Source organism: Bemisia tabaci, chromosome 3 (genome assembly GCF_918797505.1).
Source record: "Bemisia tabaci chromosome 3, PGI_BMITA_v3".
Lineage (NCBI taxonomy): Eukaryota > Metazoa > Arthropoda > Insecta > Hemiptera > Aleyrodidae > Bemisia > Bemisia tabaci.
The window spans coordinates 8936689-8954634 of record NC_092795.1 but is presented as its reverse complement, the minus strand read 5'-3'; the positions used below and the strand labels follow the sequence as shown (position 1 = coordinate 8954634).

The following is a 17946-nucleotide window of genomic DNA, read 5'->3' as shown; positions in this document are numbered from 1 at the left end:
TTTGAAGCCATGGAAAAGAATCGATTATTCCGGAGTCGTTGCGAACACCCTGTTTGTCGATCCTTTTCCATGGGTTTAGATGGCAGATCAATCGATATATCGCAAAACACGCTACGAAATTGGGTCATTCAATAATCGACTAGCAGCTTCACGATCGAAATTGGTTAACTTTTTACTCAAAAAAAAAAAAAAACAAACAAACAAACAAACAAACAAACAAACAAACAAACAAACAAACAAACAAACAAGCTTCATTTCATGGACTGAATTTTCTGTTCACTTTGAACACCAAAGTTTTTTTTTTAGTTCAGGGCACTGAAAATTTTATGCCGAAGGAAACAAATACTTAGCTGCACTGAAGTTCGGTTACCTGAACTACAAAACGTGTTCAAAAAATGAACCGAACTTTTTTGTGCCTTTGGAAGGTGATTTATCTCGGGTTTTATGAACGGTCGGACCAGTGGGGATTTTTCAAGTTTGCAAACTATTTTTCCTCCATTTAAATCCAAAAAAATATCGATTTAATGTGAGGCAAGTTATCCCATCAAGAATCGATTATTTTACATACAGTTAAATTTAGGAAAAACAGTGCTGACAACTTTCAAGAAACGCTACTGACACGATGTCACATTGATTGAGACAAAAATCCTGACCGATTTTGATTTTTTGACCCCCTCCCCCCCCCCCCCAAAAAAAAAAAACCACGAGAGGCTCAGCGCATGACCTCAAAAGTATCATTCTCGACGAAAATGATGCAAAATTTGGAGGTACTTCATCACACTAGAAAAAAGCCTCTTAGATCTAGAGTCAAGATTCTTTAAAAATTTAACTATAAAAATACTCTTCATTCAATCGAATTTTTCCTTGAATGAAAGGGAATTTGGCTCAAATTAATTGTAAGAGGCTTAGCTCTCGATTAGAGCGAAGTTCCGTGTGAATCAAGCGTATGTTTTTCTTGTCTAATCTTCTAAGAGTCTGAACCCTGGACCCAATAGACTTTTTTCAAGTGCATCAGGATTTAGATTGGGAAATACGTTGCATTCGATTTAAAGATCTTTTAAATTGAAAAAGACCGATCGTCGTGCGCAAAACGAAAACTCGATGGCGAAAATCCAGCACTTGTCTCAACTCACAGCGGACAAACTTTTTCAGAGTCTGCGGCACAGAGCGAAGGGGGCGGGGGGGGGGGGGGGGGGAGGGTGGGCTCCAATTCAAAACCTTCGACGCCTCGACGTCTAATTTAAAAGTAATTGAAGGCATGAATTCCAATTAAAGCCCCACGACACCGCACCGCGCTGACGTCATATTTTTCCGACGACACGAGGCCCCCTCCCGGGCGCGGAGCATCAGTTATTAATTAATCGGCTAATTGCAACAGTTTAATCGGCCGAGCGCACGGCATTGTTTTTAAATTGAGCCCGATGGCCCCATGGAATCCTCGCTTTGTTGCCCTTTCGAAGCACCCGCTGTCTCACAGCCAATGTCAACAAACGCCCGACGGAAAGGAGAGCTCGTGTGATCCGGCGGTAGATTTCTGTCACTGGAAAAAAACACATTGGATGTAGAGTCCAGACTCTTGAAAACATTGACGAGAAAAAATACTCTTTATTCAATCAGATTTAAGCTTAAATCAAAGGGAAATCCGCTCAAATTAAGAGGCTTGGTTCTTGATTTAAGCAAAAATTCGATTGAATCAAGAGTAGTTTTTCTTGTCGATGTTTTGAAGAGTCTAGACTCTGGATCCAATGTGTTTTTTTCCAGTGGTCGCATGCAAATACCTGAAAAGGGGGGTTGATAAGGTAATATTGCCGTCAACAGCAAAACTGCCGTAACTCCATTACAAAGTTTGTATTTTTCTTCCACACACACTGCTCCAATACAAGGAAATCCAATTGTGACAAGGCTTAATTTTATTAATTTATAGTTTCTACTATGGTATGATAAAATCGACTCGATAAAATGATGGATGAATATTTGCTAGTTTTCTTGTAAAATAGTATTTTGTCAGAAAAAATCGAAAAAATGTCGAATGGAGATACGACATTTTTACATTGAACGGCAAAATATGTATTGATGCTGCGTTACCACATGATTTCTACTTTAGTTCTTGTATAGGTAAGAAAACAATTTGAGTGGCCTCAAAATGTAAAATATCAAAAAACAATTGGGAGAGCTTTAATACGTTCGTATTAGAGATGCGCACCCACGTTTTATATTTTAGGCGCGTTTTCAAGTTCCCCGAAGAGGATGAGCACCGTTAAGATGAAAAAAAAAACTCGCCTACTTAAATTTCAACTATCAATTTTGAGAAAACTACCTTGCCGCTAAAACAAATCAATTATAGAAAGACGACGATCGTACTCCGGGCTTTGACTTGAGTAGAATTAGGGAAATAAAGGTATAAGAGATTAATCAATTCTAAATATTCTAGGCCCTTCTCCGCCATCTTGCTGCTGAGCTGGTACGCCGATTTAACATACATCCACTAGTATACTAGAATCCTAGAGGCAGGTTGAAATAATAAAGCACTCCCTATCGGCTGAGCGCTTGGTAATGCCTCGTATGTAAATGGTTGACTTTCCTGTCGCGCGTTTAAGTCGCTCGCTTTGACACGCGATACGTGCATGTTTCACTGAAGCCTGCCACTTTTTACGGTATGTTTCTGCTTACATAGTCAATTTATAACATAATTAAACTATATCATTAAGATAAATCTATTATCATTTTTGTATGCACAAGCTTCTCGGAGATTTGTTTTTCATTTGAAAAGAGTAGGACATTTTTAGAAATAGGAGAAAAAGCATCTATTACGTTACGAATATCACAACTCCGTGAAAATCACGAACATATAAGATTGGGGGGGGGGGGCTGAGTGTCCAAAACTAAAACCAATTAAGAATAATCAACTTAAAATTAATTTGTTCGGCATCGAATGATGATTTATGTTTGAATTTCCCTGGCGTATTACCTTAAAGAAGTTAATTGCTTCACATGGCAACAGCTAGATATCATCAATGAGAAACAAAGAGCGGGCCATAAAACATGGTTAAAGGTAATTTGGTAGCAACCGATCTCCGTTACCGGGGGGCACACAGATGGGAGACTGAAGGGGGTGGCGCTTAATAGGCCGACCTATGGGGTACGCCACGCGGGCTAAGTGACGCATCCCAGTTGACATTTTAGGCCCGCAAATATGTCGCGTGTCCTCAGAATCTTCGTCAGGGAACATCTAAAAACAAGCTGTGAACTCCAACACAATGTGTTGATAAGGCGCGTCATTAACTCGCACATATCAACCCCTTTAGTTTTCATTTACAGAGATTTCAAAAAAGGCAAGCAGCACAACAAGAGAATTCACGATCCAACACTGCAAGGTCAACGACGCACCTTCACGAGACCGTGTATTGTGAATCTAGAAAGCTATTCGAACAAATTTAAGTTTTTTGATCTGCCTCAAGCAAAATCTTATCAGATTCTTGAAGAAAAGTGCTACGAAAAAATTTAAGCGAAGAAAGGAAAAATTCTGTCGAACTCCTAGAAGATAAAGTCGATTTAAAGGTATTTTGGGGCTAAAATACCCAAATTACCGGTATTATAAATACCGTTATATTATTGAAAAGAAATTGACTCGATATAAATGCAATTGTATTAAATATGTCTTGATTTTGTTATTTTAAACGTCTTTTCATGCAAAGAAGCTCAACCATGTCCATGCTTTATTCATTCATGAATTGAAAGTAAGCAATCCACATCCCGAAAATCTACCGATTTGCCGTAAAAAATCGCAGAAACTTGATATACCAGGTCGATGTACCCACTCTTTGAATTTACCAATCAATTTAGTGAGTGCACGTATGTGAAAGTCAAAATGCTATAGTCATTTTGGGTACATTCATTTTTCATGAAACAATTGTAAGTAATTTCAATCCCGAAAAACCATAAATTTTCCGTATAAAATCGAAAAAATCAAAATATGTCGACTCCCTGACGTGAAAATTAAATTCTACGTGTGGAAATACTTATGTATCGATATATGCTGAACAGAATGCCCGCCTCTCCTCGTAATTTACAAACCGTTCCTATACTCATCTCAACATTTTTCTCAGAGCTTTGTGTTATTATCAGCTTCCATTTAGACCCCGGTTTGATGGCCGAATCGGCTGCCCAAAAAGCAAGCCATTTTTGAAGGGCTCTATGAGAAATTCGTGATATTATGAGCTCTCAGGAAATCACCCAATGGGTAAAATTGCTGGTATAAATTTTCGAGTGCTTAAAATAATCGTATTCAAGAAACTAAGGCATTGGACTATGGAGTCAATTTCGTTTTAATAATATAACGGGATTTACTTGTCTTCAGGTCAAAACTCATACAAGAAAGCCCCTTGCAAGAGGCTAATTTTTTGTAATTTCACTCAATTTTTTCTCCTTTTTATAATTGAATTGCTTGTCACATTCTGAGGTCAATCATATTAAATTGTAATTTATACATTTCTTTTTTCCCCCTTCATTTTATTTTTTGTTTGGAGAAGTTTTGTTGATTTCTTCGGATTTCGAATACTGTAACTTCTCTTCTATTTGGCCGATTTTTATGAATGAGACCTCTTTTAATTCGTGTTTTATCGGAGAGTAAGGAAAAAATTGCTAAAAACTCGCGAAACAATTTTTTTTGAAAATTGGACGAATCCTAGCGTGACGGTGAAATGGTTAATGAAGCGTAAGTAATTGGGCGTAAGATTTTGAGAAAAGAATCACGTCGGGGTCACCACTTTGTTGAGCTCAGAAAAAAGGTCAACAATATTATAGATAAATCAACACATTTTTATTAATAATACCTTTTTAAGGATAAATTATGACTGGAAGAATCATACAAGCAGGACTTCTTTTTTCATATATGTTAGGTTAAGATGAAGAGAAAAAGTGGTCGCCACGGAGACCATTTAGCATAGCATATGCTTCAACAGGTACCAACTTTCGAAAAGTATAACCGAGGTTACAGATCTGTCAAAGCAACGTTTTGAACAAAACGGAGGAGTTAAATTCTCATTCCGAGAGTGCCGACCTGCTCAGCCATCCTCGAATCAGTTCGCTTGATTCTGCTTATATATGCATATTTTAAATCAGCGCGTCGCATTCTTAAGCTTTTTTAAAAAAAACCAAGTAACGTAGACTCTTGGTATTCACTGCACATAAACTAGCGACCCCCAGAATGAGAAACAACTTTAAATCATAATTATTGATGGACAAATAAACTTTTTACACGCTTTGGAAAATCTCAGAAGTTCGCGGTAGTCACTTTTCGGTAAGGAACTAAGGGACTCGGTTATTGTATCGAGCAGGGTTCGAAACGATCGCAAAGGCGGTATACTACGTATACGCGCCAAAATGGAAAACCAGTCGCAGTTCCGAATGTTAATCTTGATCCGTGGCTCCTATTTTTCTTCAAATCTTTGTTTTAAAATTGAGTAATAAGTTGAGCTCCCTAGGAATTGACAGGGAATATAACAGTGGCGTGGCGTGCTTTGCGATATATCGATTGATACGCCACTCAAACCTATGAAAAAAGATCGATTATCAGGGTGTTCGCAGCGAACACCTTAGTAATCGACTCTTTACCATAGCTTCAAATGGCAAGATATCGATAATCGATTATTCACGCCACGCCACTGGAAAATAAATGTTGAAGGCACCAGAATCTGGATCCATTTGAAACGATTTTTGGCAATCGGTTGTGACGTAGGCTGGAGAGGAAGTTCGCATTCTCTGATTGGCTCAACCCTAGCCGAGGAGATGTCCAAGTTTCGTCATCACGACTGTCGGTCTCCGGTTAGTCAGATTTTAATCAGTCGTTTCTCCCTTCAAAAACGATATATTTAAACATTTCTATAGACTTTTATTTATCCATTGATTTTTTTAAAGGAAATTTTCCCCAGGGCACATTTGCCAGATACTCTGCAGAAATGTTATGCCACCGACCAATCCCTCAGGAGTAGGTACTTTCCCCGCTCAAAACGCTCACACTGGAAAAAAAAAAAGCCGGCCATGGAAGCTGTACTTACGTGCTACATAGACATACCGTCCGCGTTCGGAGCTCAGAGGCCACAAGTTTCGGGTGTGGCACCCGGAGCAGTCAAAACCACGGCTTCAGCAACCGTAACTTCGGCCTCTGAGTCTGGAAAGCTCGTAACTTTTTCTCAGTGCATGTTGGTACTATGTTGAGATCATGTTCTTTCCAACGTGACGTGAACATGGTATCAACTTGATCTCAACGTTTACCACGTTGACACCATCATGATACCCTGTTGATATCATTTTGGCGTCATCATGGTGCAATTTTTCACTCCATCAAAATAGTCGTCTCTCTCAAGGCTGCAGGGCGATTATTGAAATTGATGGACAAAGCGATAGACAAAGAAGACACAAGGGAGTATGGAGCGATCTTATTGGTTACATGGCTGGTTCTTATAGACTAAGAAAGACAATGATGGACTAACTGTCGGGTCTTTAGTGGGTTGCCGTTAGTTAGTCCATTACCTACTTCCTATGTCCATTGCCACCACCTGCTTCCACCAACAGGATCTCTCAAAATCCCTTTTGTCGTCTTTGTCTATAGCTTTGTCTATCAATTTCAATAATCGGCCCGCAGGTAATGACAAGAATAGTCGATAAGTCTCATTAATGAGGCTCATCTAGGCAACATGGCTGAGGACGCGCATCACGAGTTGAGACCCTTAATTAATAAGTAAACAACGCCTATCAATAGGTTTCACTGAGTAGGTCTCCTCTGACCCCCTCCTCCCACGGGGTCGGAGCCCCGTGACGTGACATCGTGTGTGAGTCAATTACGTCACCCCGCCCCCTTCCCTCCGTCAGTGCCTCCGTGCAGTTTATTTCCTTCTTCGTATGATTAGCGCTTAATGTCACATTTAAACCGGAAGAGGAAAAAGAGGGTCCTATCAACGAGGGAACCAACACTTGAGACGAGGATACTTTGTTTTTATGGATTTGAATTTTAAATACACGGCAGACCGGTTTAAATGTTTGCAAAATTGTTCTGCTCCTCATTTCTATACTATGAGAGTATATCAGTACCTTTTCGAAATGACTATTGATTTGAACATACCATAGCATATATCGGACAAACTTAACCTTAATTTATCTGGGAATTCAAAAATAAGAGACATCTAAAGTGTAACCGCGATCCAACTATTCGCACAAGATGGATGTCCTCATTGCATGATGCATGTAAAAAATGTAAAACGCGATGGCGTGAGTCGTGAACTCGCAATTCTCTGCTCTATGCTACAGAATTGAAGCACCATTACGAATAAGACAAACGCAAATAAACACAATATGGAAATTAAGCGAGGGAAAGGATGCGCGTTAACGACGGCGCAGAGATACGACTATTCGTGCTCGATGGACGTCTGTGCTGCATTTGAAAAATTGAAGGCGCGATGACGCGAAGCGTGAGGTCTCAATGCTCTGCTGCTATATGCTGTCAATGAGGTGTCGCTCAAATTTGGGAGAAAACTTTAAAAATACACCCGAACACATCTCTCCTACCTTCGGCTGTGTTGATACTCTTTCTTTCTTCTTTTTTTCTTTCTTCTGTCAGACAAAATGACCGTAAGTGATAAATCTGCATGCTTTCGAGGTTGTGTTTTAGACACACAACAAATACATTTTCAGGTTAGAAATTGAATAAAAAGTGCGATATCTCACTCGAAAGCACTGTTTTTATTGGCTCTCTGGAGGAGCAGTACTCCTTATGGCTGTTTTGTCTGAAACTACGTCATCTTTTGCGGACTTTTGGCTTTCTGATACGTTTTGTTTTCACACAAATGAAACGAATTTTGATGTTTTAGCTATTTCTGTAATTTCATCTAAAGGAGATTAGACGAATTTTGAAGGAAACTCGGTTTTGAAAATTTGAAAAAAATTCGAAAATTCGAAATTCGAAATTTCCAAAAATTCCGATTTTTTAAATTTGAGTTTTGAGGTACGGCTCTCACGATTATCGCGGCAGTCTAGCCTCCGACCTAGTTTTTCAGAGGTAAACACCATTGAGGGAAATTCGGTGCCGCATGCCGCCTTCAATTCCCACAGTCCCGGCTAACGGTCGAGATTTTTAGCGTAAAGAGGACGGCGAGAGAGCACGTTTGAATTAGGGGGGGGGGGGGGTGAAAGTTCACGGACACGGCTGCATCCACGCGCAAGACGGACGAAATGCGATTAAAAACTCGGCTGTGTGTGTATGCGGTGTGCCACCTACTTTATGACGCCTCAAATGCACGATTCCACCCGGAGTCGTGTCCGGCCGACGCAGGTCGGCGCTAACGATTTGATTTCCGTCGGATCCGTCAAAAAATTACAGACCTCCAAATCACTCGAGTTTTGTTTAAATTGAGCTTCCTTTTTCCCAGCCACCGGCCGGCCGCCCCGCCGGACCGCAGCGGATGCGGTCAGTCTTTGCCGCCCATCGTTGCCGCTTCTCATAATTTTTTCAACTCCGTTTATCACTCAATAATACCTATTCCCGAATCACATAAAACATAAAACAATAGATCAGTAGACAAGTACGAATTCCAGCCTTCTGCAGCCGGATTGTTGAAACTTTAACTGGCTATGTCGGCACGATAAGACAAGACAGCCCTATCTGCGCCGTGTATATCGATTTTCGATTCTTGTCGTACCGACATTATTTTCAACAATCAGGCTGCTGATGTATGTTTTTTCTTCGAAGTTTTAAGAAGCTATTGGCGTATGATTGGCGCAACAAAAATTATCACCCAGTTACCAAGTTTTTTTGCGGTTATTGATTTTTTCCTGCCATTTTATGAGAGCTTTTTGACTGAATTTTAAAGGTGTTTTAACTCAAAAAAAGAATTTCGAGAACTCGAAAAGAATTCCAAAAAATACATTTGATGACAAACGCAGGATTTTCCGAGCGAAAAAGAATAGATTTCCAGCAAGAAGAGCATGGAGCAAGCCTCGCGTTTGATTGAAAAACTGTTATTAGATCACTAGTGAAACTGTTGATAATCATCAAGTTTTAGAACAATCATGTCATAGAAAACAATTAAGAGGCAATGAAACATTAAAATTAAAAGTCCTTAAATGAATATTAACATCGAAGTTAAAACTCTGGTATGATATTCAGATATGTGGTTCTATGAACTTTCCCGGTACACGAAAATAACCGGCATAATTCAACTAAAAACGCATAAAACGGATGATCGAGGCTAAAAACAACAAAACACAAATCCTGGGACTTTTCAAAGTCGTTTCAATCCTTTCCTCAACCAGGAAACAAAAGTACAATCGTACAAAATACCTAGATCGTCATTTTTTGATAGCTGAAAGTTAATTTATCAGAGAAGCAACTTTGAGTTGCTATCACGTAATGAGGGTCTGGATATTTTAATCTTTATAATATTTAGATATGTTTGTTTCTTGGTCGAGACGGGGTCATAACCACCCTGAAACGTCCCACACTGAAAAAAAAATCTCGGTGTATTTACTAAGAAGAGGGTAAAATTACCAAGAAGTCAGGGTGCTATTTGATCCCAGTTTTTTCTTGGTAAAATTACCATTTATGGAATTGGTAACTTTACCGAGAAATCTCGGTAAAATTATTGAACTTTTTCGGTAATTGTACTGGACCTTGGTAAAAACGCCAATACTTTTTATCGATTGTGGTAGAATTAACGAGATAAAATGGCAAAGTTACCGGGCTGATTACCAATAAAAGTGGTATTCTTACCTGAAAAAAAAAAACAGTAAAAATACCGGTTTTCAGGTAAGCTTATCAGTGTGTCTTAGTAAAATTACCAATAATTGGTAAAAAAAAAAGTGAAATGGTAAAGGTACCAACGGACCTTGGTAAAAAAGCCGAGAATTTTTTTTCAGTGAAGTAGTATATACACCTGCACGTATCTCAATATCTCTAATAGTATTATCACATTGAACTGAAAGATTTCCACAATCCCCTCAAACCGGCAACGTTTTTGGTAGTCGGTAGTGCGCCCCGTAGTGAATTATTGTACCAATTACCATCAGTCATGCGCCAACCGTGGTATATGGGCTCTTATGCTTATTTACTATCGTCGTTTAATGAAAAAAGCCCCGCGTTTCACTAATTCACCCTACCCCCTCACCCTGTCACCGTTCCATGGTTTCGCGTGCCCCGCTTTGAATTCCGATCGGAGGTCTAGTTTGCCTGAAGTACGAGCAACGGTAGCTATTGAAGTTTAATGGATTTGCGATTTGCGATTAACGCCGCATGAATATTTACTCGTGGAAATAATGGCGCTACGGGGATTTGTGTGGTTGCAAGATGGAGGACAGAAAAAATGTAACTTTGCGAGGAGAAGCGAAGAGTAAATGGATGATCTTACGGCCTTCGGAGCATCAGCAGAACCTTTGAAGCACAAATAACATATTTTTTTCATTTTATTATTCTAATTCAGTTTTATATCCATTCAAAATGTCGCTCTTTTCACTAGCTAGTAGTGTCAAAGAGAGAGAGGCCTAATGATAAGATCAGGATCCCTCTTTCGAAGTGGATTTTTCATAAGAAAGCTCGAAGTGAAACAGCATTAGAAACATCGCAGTAAAATTTGGAGTGTAATTTGGAGTGATATATCTGAATCTGAATGCGAAGTGAACTTCACCCTTATAATACGGATGTCTCTCAACTAATAGGGTAGGTTCCGCTTTTATAATACTCACGTCTTACGGCAGCCATTTATTCCGAAATTTTTTAGCAGGATGTAAAATGTAAAAAGTAGAGAGAGGGAAAAGATAATAACTTACATGCTTTGAATATTACTCCCCTCCTGCTCTCGCTTATCATTATCGAAATTTGACCATCTGGAACAAACAAACAAAATTTGATTTGTGGATATAGAAAGACAAAAATATCATTGATCTTACGCTTCTTACGTAATTTAGGCACCTCCCTAGTAGCATGATTCACTTTCCCCTTCCTAACAAACGTATAAGGAATTAATACCGGTTATATAAGCACCATTTTAACTAAAGTTTATATATCGTGTATAGAAGTTTTATATAAAATGCCCATGAAAATAATTATTCATATTTTCAGAAGATAACGTTTATATAAAATTTATATAATTGAGGAAGGGTTTTTATAAATTTTCTTTATACGCATAGTATCCTTTTGCTTAATTTGCTTAATATAACTGTTATATAAATGACCTGAATGACTTTAACGTAAACCTATCTCATTTTCATGAATGATGATGATGATCTCATTTCAATGAACACCCTCGACTCTCAGACTGCGTGGGATAGGTATTAATTTAGAGGTACTAGTGGCTCCGAGACGAGTTAAAAGGGGATATTTCGGCACACAATCCGAGGAGCCCTGTTACCTCAGTTGGTAGCGTGTCTGGCTCATAACCCTGCCCAGTTAGACAGCAATATTTTAAAAATATTTTAAAAATATTGAAATTTAATATATTTTTAAAATGTTTTTCATGTATTTTTAAAATATTTTCAAAACTACTTTTGAAATACAATCAATGAATATTTTTAAAACATTTTAAAAATATATTAAAAATATAAAAAATTAAAATTTTTAAAATAATATTTTATAATATTTTTAAAGTATATCATAATTATTTTTGTTAATATTTTAAAAATATTATTAAATATTATTTTAAAAATTTTGATTTTTTTAAAATGTTTAAATTAATATTATAAAAATTTAAAAGAAAAAAGGAAATGATAATAATAATAAATAAATAACATAAATACATCGACATAAATTCAAACTAGAAAAAGGCCCAAATAATTAAAACTGGAAAAAGACGCAATTATAAAGTTAAAAAATAGAGAGAGAGAGAGAGAGAGTTAAAAAATGAGGGTTAAAAAAATAGAGAGAGTTAGAAAAAATGATAGTTAAAAATCATGATAGTTAAAAAAAAGAGAGAGCTAAAAAAATGAGAGAGAGTTAAAAAAAATGAAAATGAAAAAATTACATCATGAAATAAAAAACAATAAATAAATAAATAATAAATAATAAAGTCTGGTAAAATATCATAAGAATCCGTCAATAAACAAACATATTACGGACTCAGAGGCCTGCGATAGTTAAAAGATTGAATTTAGGGGCCCATCCATATCAAGCCTGACTGGTCTGGTGGTAAAGTACTGGACTTCGGATTGCAACTCCATCCCGAGGCGTGGATTCTAGTCCCGACTAGGACGCCGCGGATTTAAGGTAAGTCACAACTCTACGATGATCCAGGTAGTAACGCATATGAAAACTTGCACACTTCATAACTAGAGTGCGCTACCAGCCAGGAAGAATAATGAAAATTCATTTTATACACTCTTTGAATTTGGTTATATAACTTTTATACTAAGGGTTACATAATAATGTAAACTTTTAACTAAAAAACTTTACATCCATTACATAAACAATGAATATTCTTTAGCTTGTGGTTATTTACGGTTTATACTTTTAAAAACAAATTTTTTATATAACTCTGCTACTAGGGCTTCGTGATCAGAAAAAATACATTTTAGAGGCGCTACATACAAGTTACTTTCGAAGTCAACGCTCAGATTCACTTAATGATAACAGATGACAAAAGAGTTGAGCAATGGGCTCAGCAATCCCATAATCTAATTTGCAAAAAGTATCCTGGCAAAGACACCGACAATCACTAATTATCGTTAGGCGAATTTTAGTTGATTATTTTGTTGAACAGGGTGCTCCTCAATCATCATTAGGCGAAAACAAGCGTTGATTTCCTAACTTAATTTTTGCTTTTCTGGCTTACATTCTGGGCCGGATTCGCCTACTTGCCGCCCATGGGCCGCCTGTATTTTGCCGCCCCCTTCTCATTCGTTATGAAACATCAATGAAAACCATCGAATGAACATGCCAGCGGGGGAGGGGTACATATATAAGACGCGTTTACTGGTGTTGAACAAATTTTTGGGAAAGCCCTGTCAACACTACTAGCAATAGTTAAGTTTCGTAAACCTATCTCTGTGTGGACAAGGCCTTCCATGCATAAGAAATGAACGAAAAAATTATGAAAGAACAAACCTAAATGTGGATTAATGATTTTAACTTCCGCCGCCGCGCCTCGCAGACCGCACTGTGTTTCACGCAATGCATGAAGTATTCACGCAGTCTTGTAGGCGCTATGCGTCTCAAGCTGATCGCGTTGTGTTTGCCGCAATGCATGAGGTAAGGTATTCATGTATTCTTGTAGGCGCTATCCGTTTCACGCTGACCGCAATGACCGCACTGTGTTTGATGCAACGCGTGAAGTATTTGTGCAGTCTTGTAGGCGCTAATATGTGTTACATGCTGATCGCCGCGCCGAAGGCTTCTCTTTTTCACCTCAAGTCCTCGTTATCATTTCTCTCTAAGTCGCGCCGTTCTAGGCCAAATTGCGTGTTTGGTTTCCCTCGTAACTCGACTTATTGAGGTTGCTGTCTCTTGTATCACTAAGAGACGACAAAATTAGAAATTACTATACTCTCAGGAAATGAGAGATTTTGTCGCCTTTTCTCTTTTGTAATTTTGTTTTTATAAATCCGATTTTTTTATATACCTACACTTTAAAAAATTGCAAATTTTTTCCGCCCCTTAGATTTGCCGCCATGAGCCGCGGCCCATGTGGCCACCTCCTTAATCCGGCCCTGCTTGCATTCCTTAGATTTCTGATTCGAGGTCTTTAAATTAAATTGTCTCTACTTGCAATGCTACTGCACACAAACATTATAAAAATAATAAAATAATAATTTAGAAAAAGAAAATAATTAAAAATTAAAAATGCATGATTTAAAATTTTCATTTTATGGATATTTGGGGTTTATTTTCCTCAGATTAGATCAACCTGCAAAAGGATTTAGATTGTCACTGCAGGGTCTCTAAAAGAGATCGTATTTAGCGTAAAGGAACCAGCGAGATTACAGTGTTGTAAAAATGTTGCCTCTTCATAATTATCTAAAAAATCTTCCAGAATAGCAAATAATTTTGACTTCCCACAAAAAAATTTATTATTTTTAAAGAAAAATAATTGTGTGAATTGTAATACTATAATAATTGTAATAATAATCATGAAGTATTTTTAAAAGAATATGAGCAGTTGCACGATTTTGAAAATATTGTAATCTCGCTAGTTCCTTCTTACTAAGTGCGATCCAAATATTGTCTCTCGTAGGTGTCATGTTTTTTTTCCTCGGCCAAAGTGGCAGCACTGTGGAGTAATGCGACTTTGAGTGGAGGACGGTGGAGTTTGATCCATTGATTGATTCGGACCCTGGTCATGGAGTGGGGTTTAATTTCTGCTCCAATATGCGGCGGCTCATCAGCATGTTTGAGAAGCTCATTGATACGCGCGGCGGGCGCGGGCCCAACAGCGGCTTCGCGGCTCATCCAAAGGGAATTTTCTCCTCCCCCCCTACCCCCCTCTCCCACCCCCATCGCGCCGGAAAACTGCCTTTTGTCTTTGACACGATCCGCTCAACTCATCCACCGTGTTGTCAGGTGAGTTATTCGCAATAAAGTTCCTCATTTCAAGTTTACGATCATCGCTCACGGAAAAAAGTGCTAGGGGTTATCCCCTGAAATTGTGGCACTACCCCAATTCCAAGTTCAGCGAACAGTGTATTAAACAATGTCTAAAAGGTAGTAGCAGTGAATATGTCGGTATGTGGGAGTGCGATTAAGTGCTAGAAATAATTTAACATTTTTTACCATGTTTTTAACATTTTGTGCCTCAATTTGTTGGATGATTCGGACGTTTCCCAATATTTGGGTCAGTGGCCTAATTTATTGGGGTCCTACCACAATTTTTTGGAAATATCCTAAGTGGGACTTGACCATTACCTTTTTTTTCCGTGCCATTAGCTCCATGACTCCCAAATTTTCATTTCTTGGAATAGTGACAGCCGGTTACTGGGAATATGGCAATAGCTCGATATCATAGCCAAACCAGGATTTTTTATGGGGGCACCTCACCTCATCAAGGAGAGTTTGAAGGCACTCCTTAAGCTTCGAAGAGGATCGAATACGACGTTTTTTGAAACTTCTGAAGATTGATAGTCCTAGAAGCACCTTTTAGCTCTTGTTTCTTCTTCTTAAAAACCATCTATTGCCATAAAATTTCAATGATCACAGAAAGTTCACAATGTTATTTGGTAAAATATCGTACATTTTTTGAAGGGGAAAAGTTAAATCCGGGGGGTAAGTATAGTAAGTAAATTTGTAAGCCGGGCGACAGAAGGAGAAGAAACTTCCTAAGTAAGAAGGAAGGTACTTCCTTCTGTAATCTTTTATTCTTTAATGTTATCTTATCCCTATATTTATATGTAACGCCATTTATTCGGTATCTAAAACTTTGTCTTAGTTGATAAGCATTTAGTTTAATAAAGAAACTTTGAAACAAAAAAAAAAAAAAAAAAAAAAAAAAAAAAAAAAAGAAGGGGAAGAAAATGATAACAGTAACGTAGGTTTCAACGTATCATAGACGATAGACGAGGTTTAAAACAAAAAGTTTCAGGGGTTCTCTGTCTTCGTCCCTCTTCCCCCTCTCGTTATTTCTTTCCCACTAAATGCTATATTTTATGGAAATATTTCAACCAATGGTGTGGTAAAGCCTTTCCTTGCGTCATTATAATCACTGTAGTACGTTTGGCAACATCGAACTTATTCACGGAAGGAATGGTTGACTTGATATTTGCAGAGCGCGGGAAATCGTTTGGACCGAAATTTCTGAATGAATTAAACGTGCATCAATGTCAGTCTGGGCGTAACTTGCTGCGTTGTCAATTTTCCGTCCCCCTCTCGGTAAAATCTTGTAAATTAGCCGTAATTTTATAACATTGGGATGCAACCTCCGGCAACTTTGCCGGACTGTGAGGAAAATGCTTTCAAAAACGTTATTCCGTTTAAATTAATGACAGTTTTTATGTATTATCTGGCAAATATGTTTCTTTAAATTTCTTGCAAAAAAAATCGGCCGGGCACACCCAAAAAGCGGCGTACATCAACGTGAATGGTGCGTACAACTCTGATGATTTTCGGCAGTTGATCGATGAGCGTTTCATGCAAAACGCTGAATGGTAATCGGCCATAATTTTAAAACACTGGGATGCAATCTCCGGCGACTTTTCCAGACTGCGAGGAAAATGCTTTCAAAAACGTTATTCTGTTTAAATTAATGACAGTTTTTTTTAATATCTGGCAGATATGTTTCTTTCAGTTTCTTGCAAAAAAAATCGGCCGGGCACACCCAAAAAGCGGCGTACATCAACGTGAATGGTGCGTACAACTCTGATGATTTTCGGCAGTTGATCGATGAGCGTTTCATGCAAAACGCTGAATGGTTTATGGAATTTGCGCTCTGGCAAGCATTAGCATCACTCACGTCGTCGTTCCTCTGACGTAAGGGCGTATCTCGATTTCCACGTGAACTCTGTCTCACATAAGAATCCATGCTTCCTGGGGCTCATGTGAAAATCGAGATACGCCCTTACGTCAGAGGAGCGACGACGTGACGAGACGACAAAGGGAGAGGAAAGTCTTCGCGATTTGGTTTCATTCAAGGTCTGGTCGGATTTTTAAATTATCATGAAGCTCATTGACTTAAAAAGAGCGTGACGGAATTCCATTGATTCGAGTTCGGTACTTTAATGATTGTAAAAATAATTGTAATTGCATTCACTTTGGAGGGCGCGGCCACCAGTTCGAGTTGGGTAATGGTCAATTCCCTCAACTCTTTAAACTCAAATTGGTGTCCACCTTTGTTATTGCCGAAGACCACGCGGTGGATTTTCCTGCACGAAAATATTATTGAAACTGCACAAGCAGTGATAGGATTTAACTATGTTAGGATCATGTTTGATAGAACTTTATCAAATCGAAATTTGACAAAGTTTGGTGAGTGATGCATCTCATCATACCGCACAACTCAAATGTAAATCATACAGAAATGCTATGTTTTGACTTATAACGGCAGCGCAGGTTTGCGTAGCGGAATTCCGGATGCGCACAGTGGAACAAGTCAATGAGAGAAGTCGCATATGAGTCTTTTGACTAAAACTGCATGCTTTGATGTTTATCTCGTTAAATTTTAAATTTTAGCGGGTGTCTCTTGACAAAAATTTCACGAGGAAACCAATAGAACCACCTTCATAATCGCAATGTTTTGTATAAACGGAGTTAGGAGCTTTTGAAGTTTTCACATTTTGTTCAACTTCTCCCACTGATTTGATCCGTTGTAAGGCGCCCAGTGTGTCGAGTCAAATAGAGAGGCCGGACATAAAATTTTTGACTAAAACTGCAAATTTTGATGTTTATTTCGTTACATTTTAAATTTTATGGGGTGTTTTAAGAGGAAATTGTTACGAGAAAATCAATGAGACCACTTTCCGAACCTCAAAATTTTGTTTAAACGGAGTTCTAAGCTTTTAAAGTTTCCAAATTTTATCAGACCTCTCCTATATTGACTCGGTCTACTGTGCGGCGCACAGTAGACCGAGTCAATAAGACAGGTCGGACAAAATTTGGACTCTTCAAACACTTATAACTCCGTTTATACAAAACTTCGAGGTTCTGAAAGTGATTCCATTGGTTTGTTCGTGAAATTTGCTTTTGGAAGCGCTCTCTAAAATTTAAATTGTGACAAATAAAAATCAAAATTTGCAGTTTTAGTCAAAAATTTTATGTCCGACCTCTCTAATTGACTCGATCCACCGTGCGGCGTAGCGCTTTTAGCATACTCGTCACTTGTGGGGCGGCGCGGCGATGCGTCTTCGCGGCCTCTCAAAGGGAATTCCTCGAAGCTTTTTTGTCACATTCTGCGGGAAACGACGGGGATCGCGCAACGGTCTCCTCATTACCATACTTTATATCGTCGCCAACGCTGATTCCAGCCGCCTCCAGCGTATCCGGAG

At 38.4% G+C, this 17946-nt stretch overlaps 1 protein-coding gene across 1 annotated transcript in view; it reads right to left on the bottom strand.

Annotated features, from left to right (window-relative positions):
- Positions 1–17946, bottom strand: part of LOC109031006 (uncharacterized) — a 357064-nt gene that overhangs the window by 279579 nt on the left and 59539 nt on the right. The window contains exon 2 of the mRNA XM_072297718.1: positions 10816–10872. Coding sequence (XP_072153819.1) covers positions 10816–10855 — 40 coding nt within the window. The 5' untranslated portion in view covers positions 10856–10872. The remainder of the gene's footprint in view (positions 1–10815; positions 10873–17946) is intronic.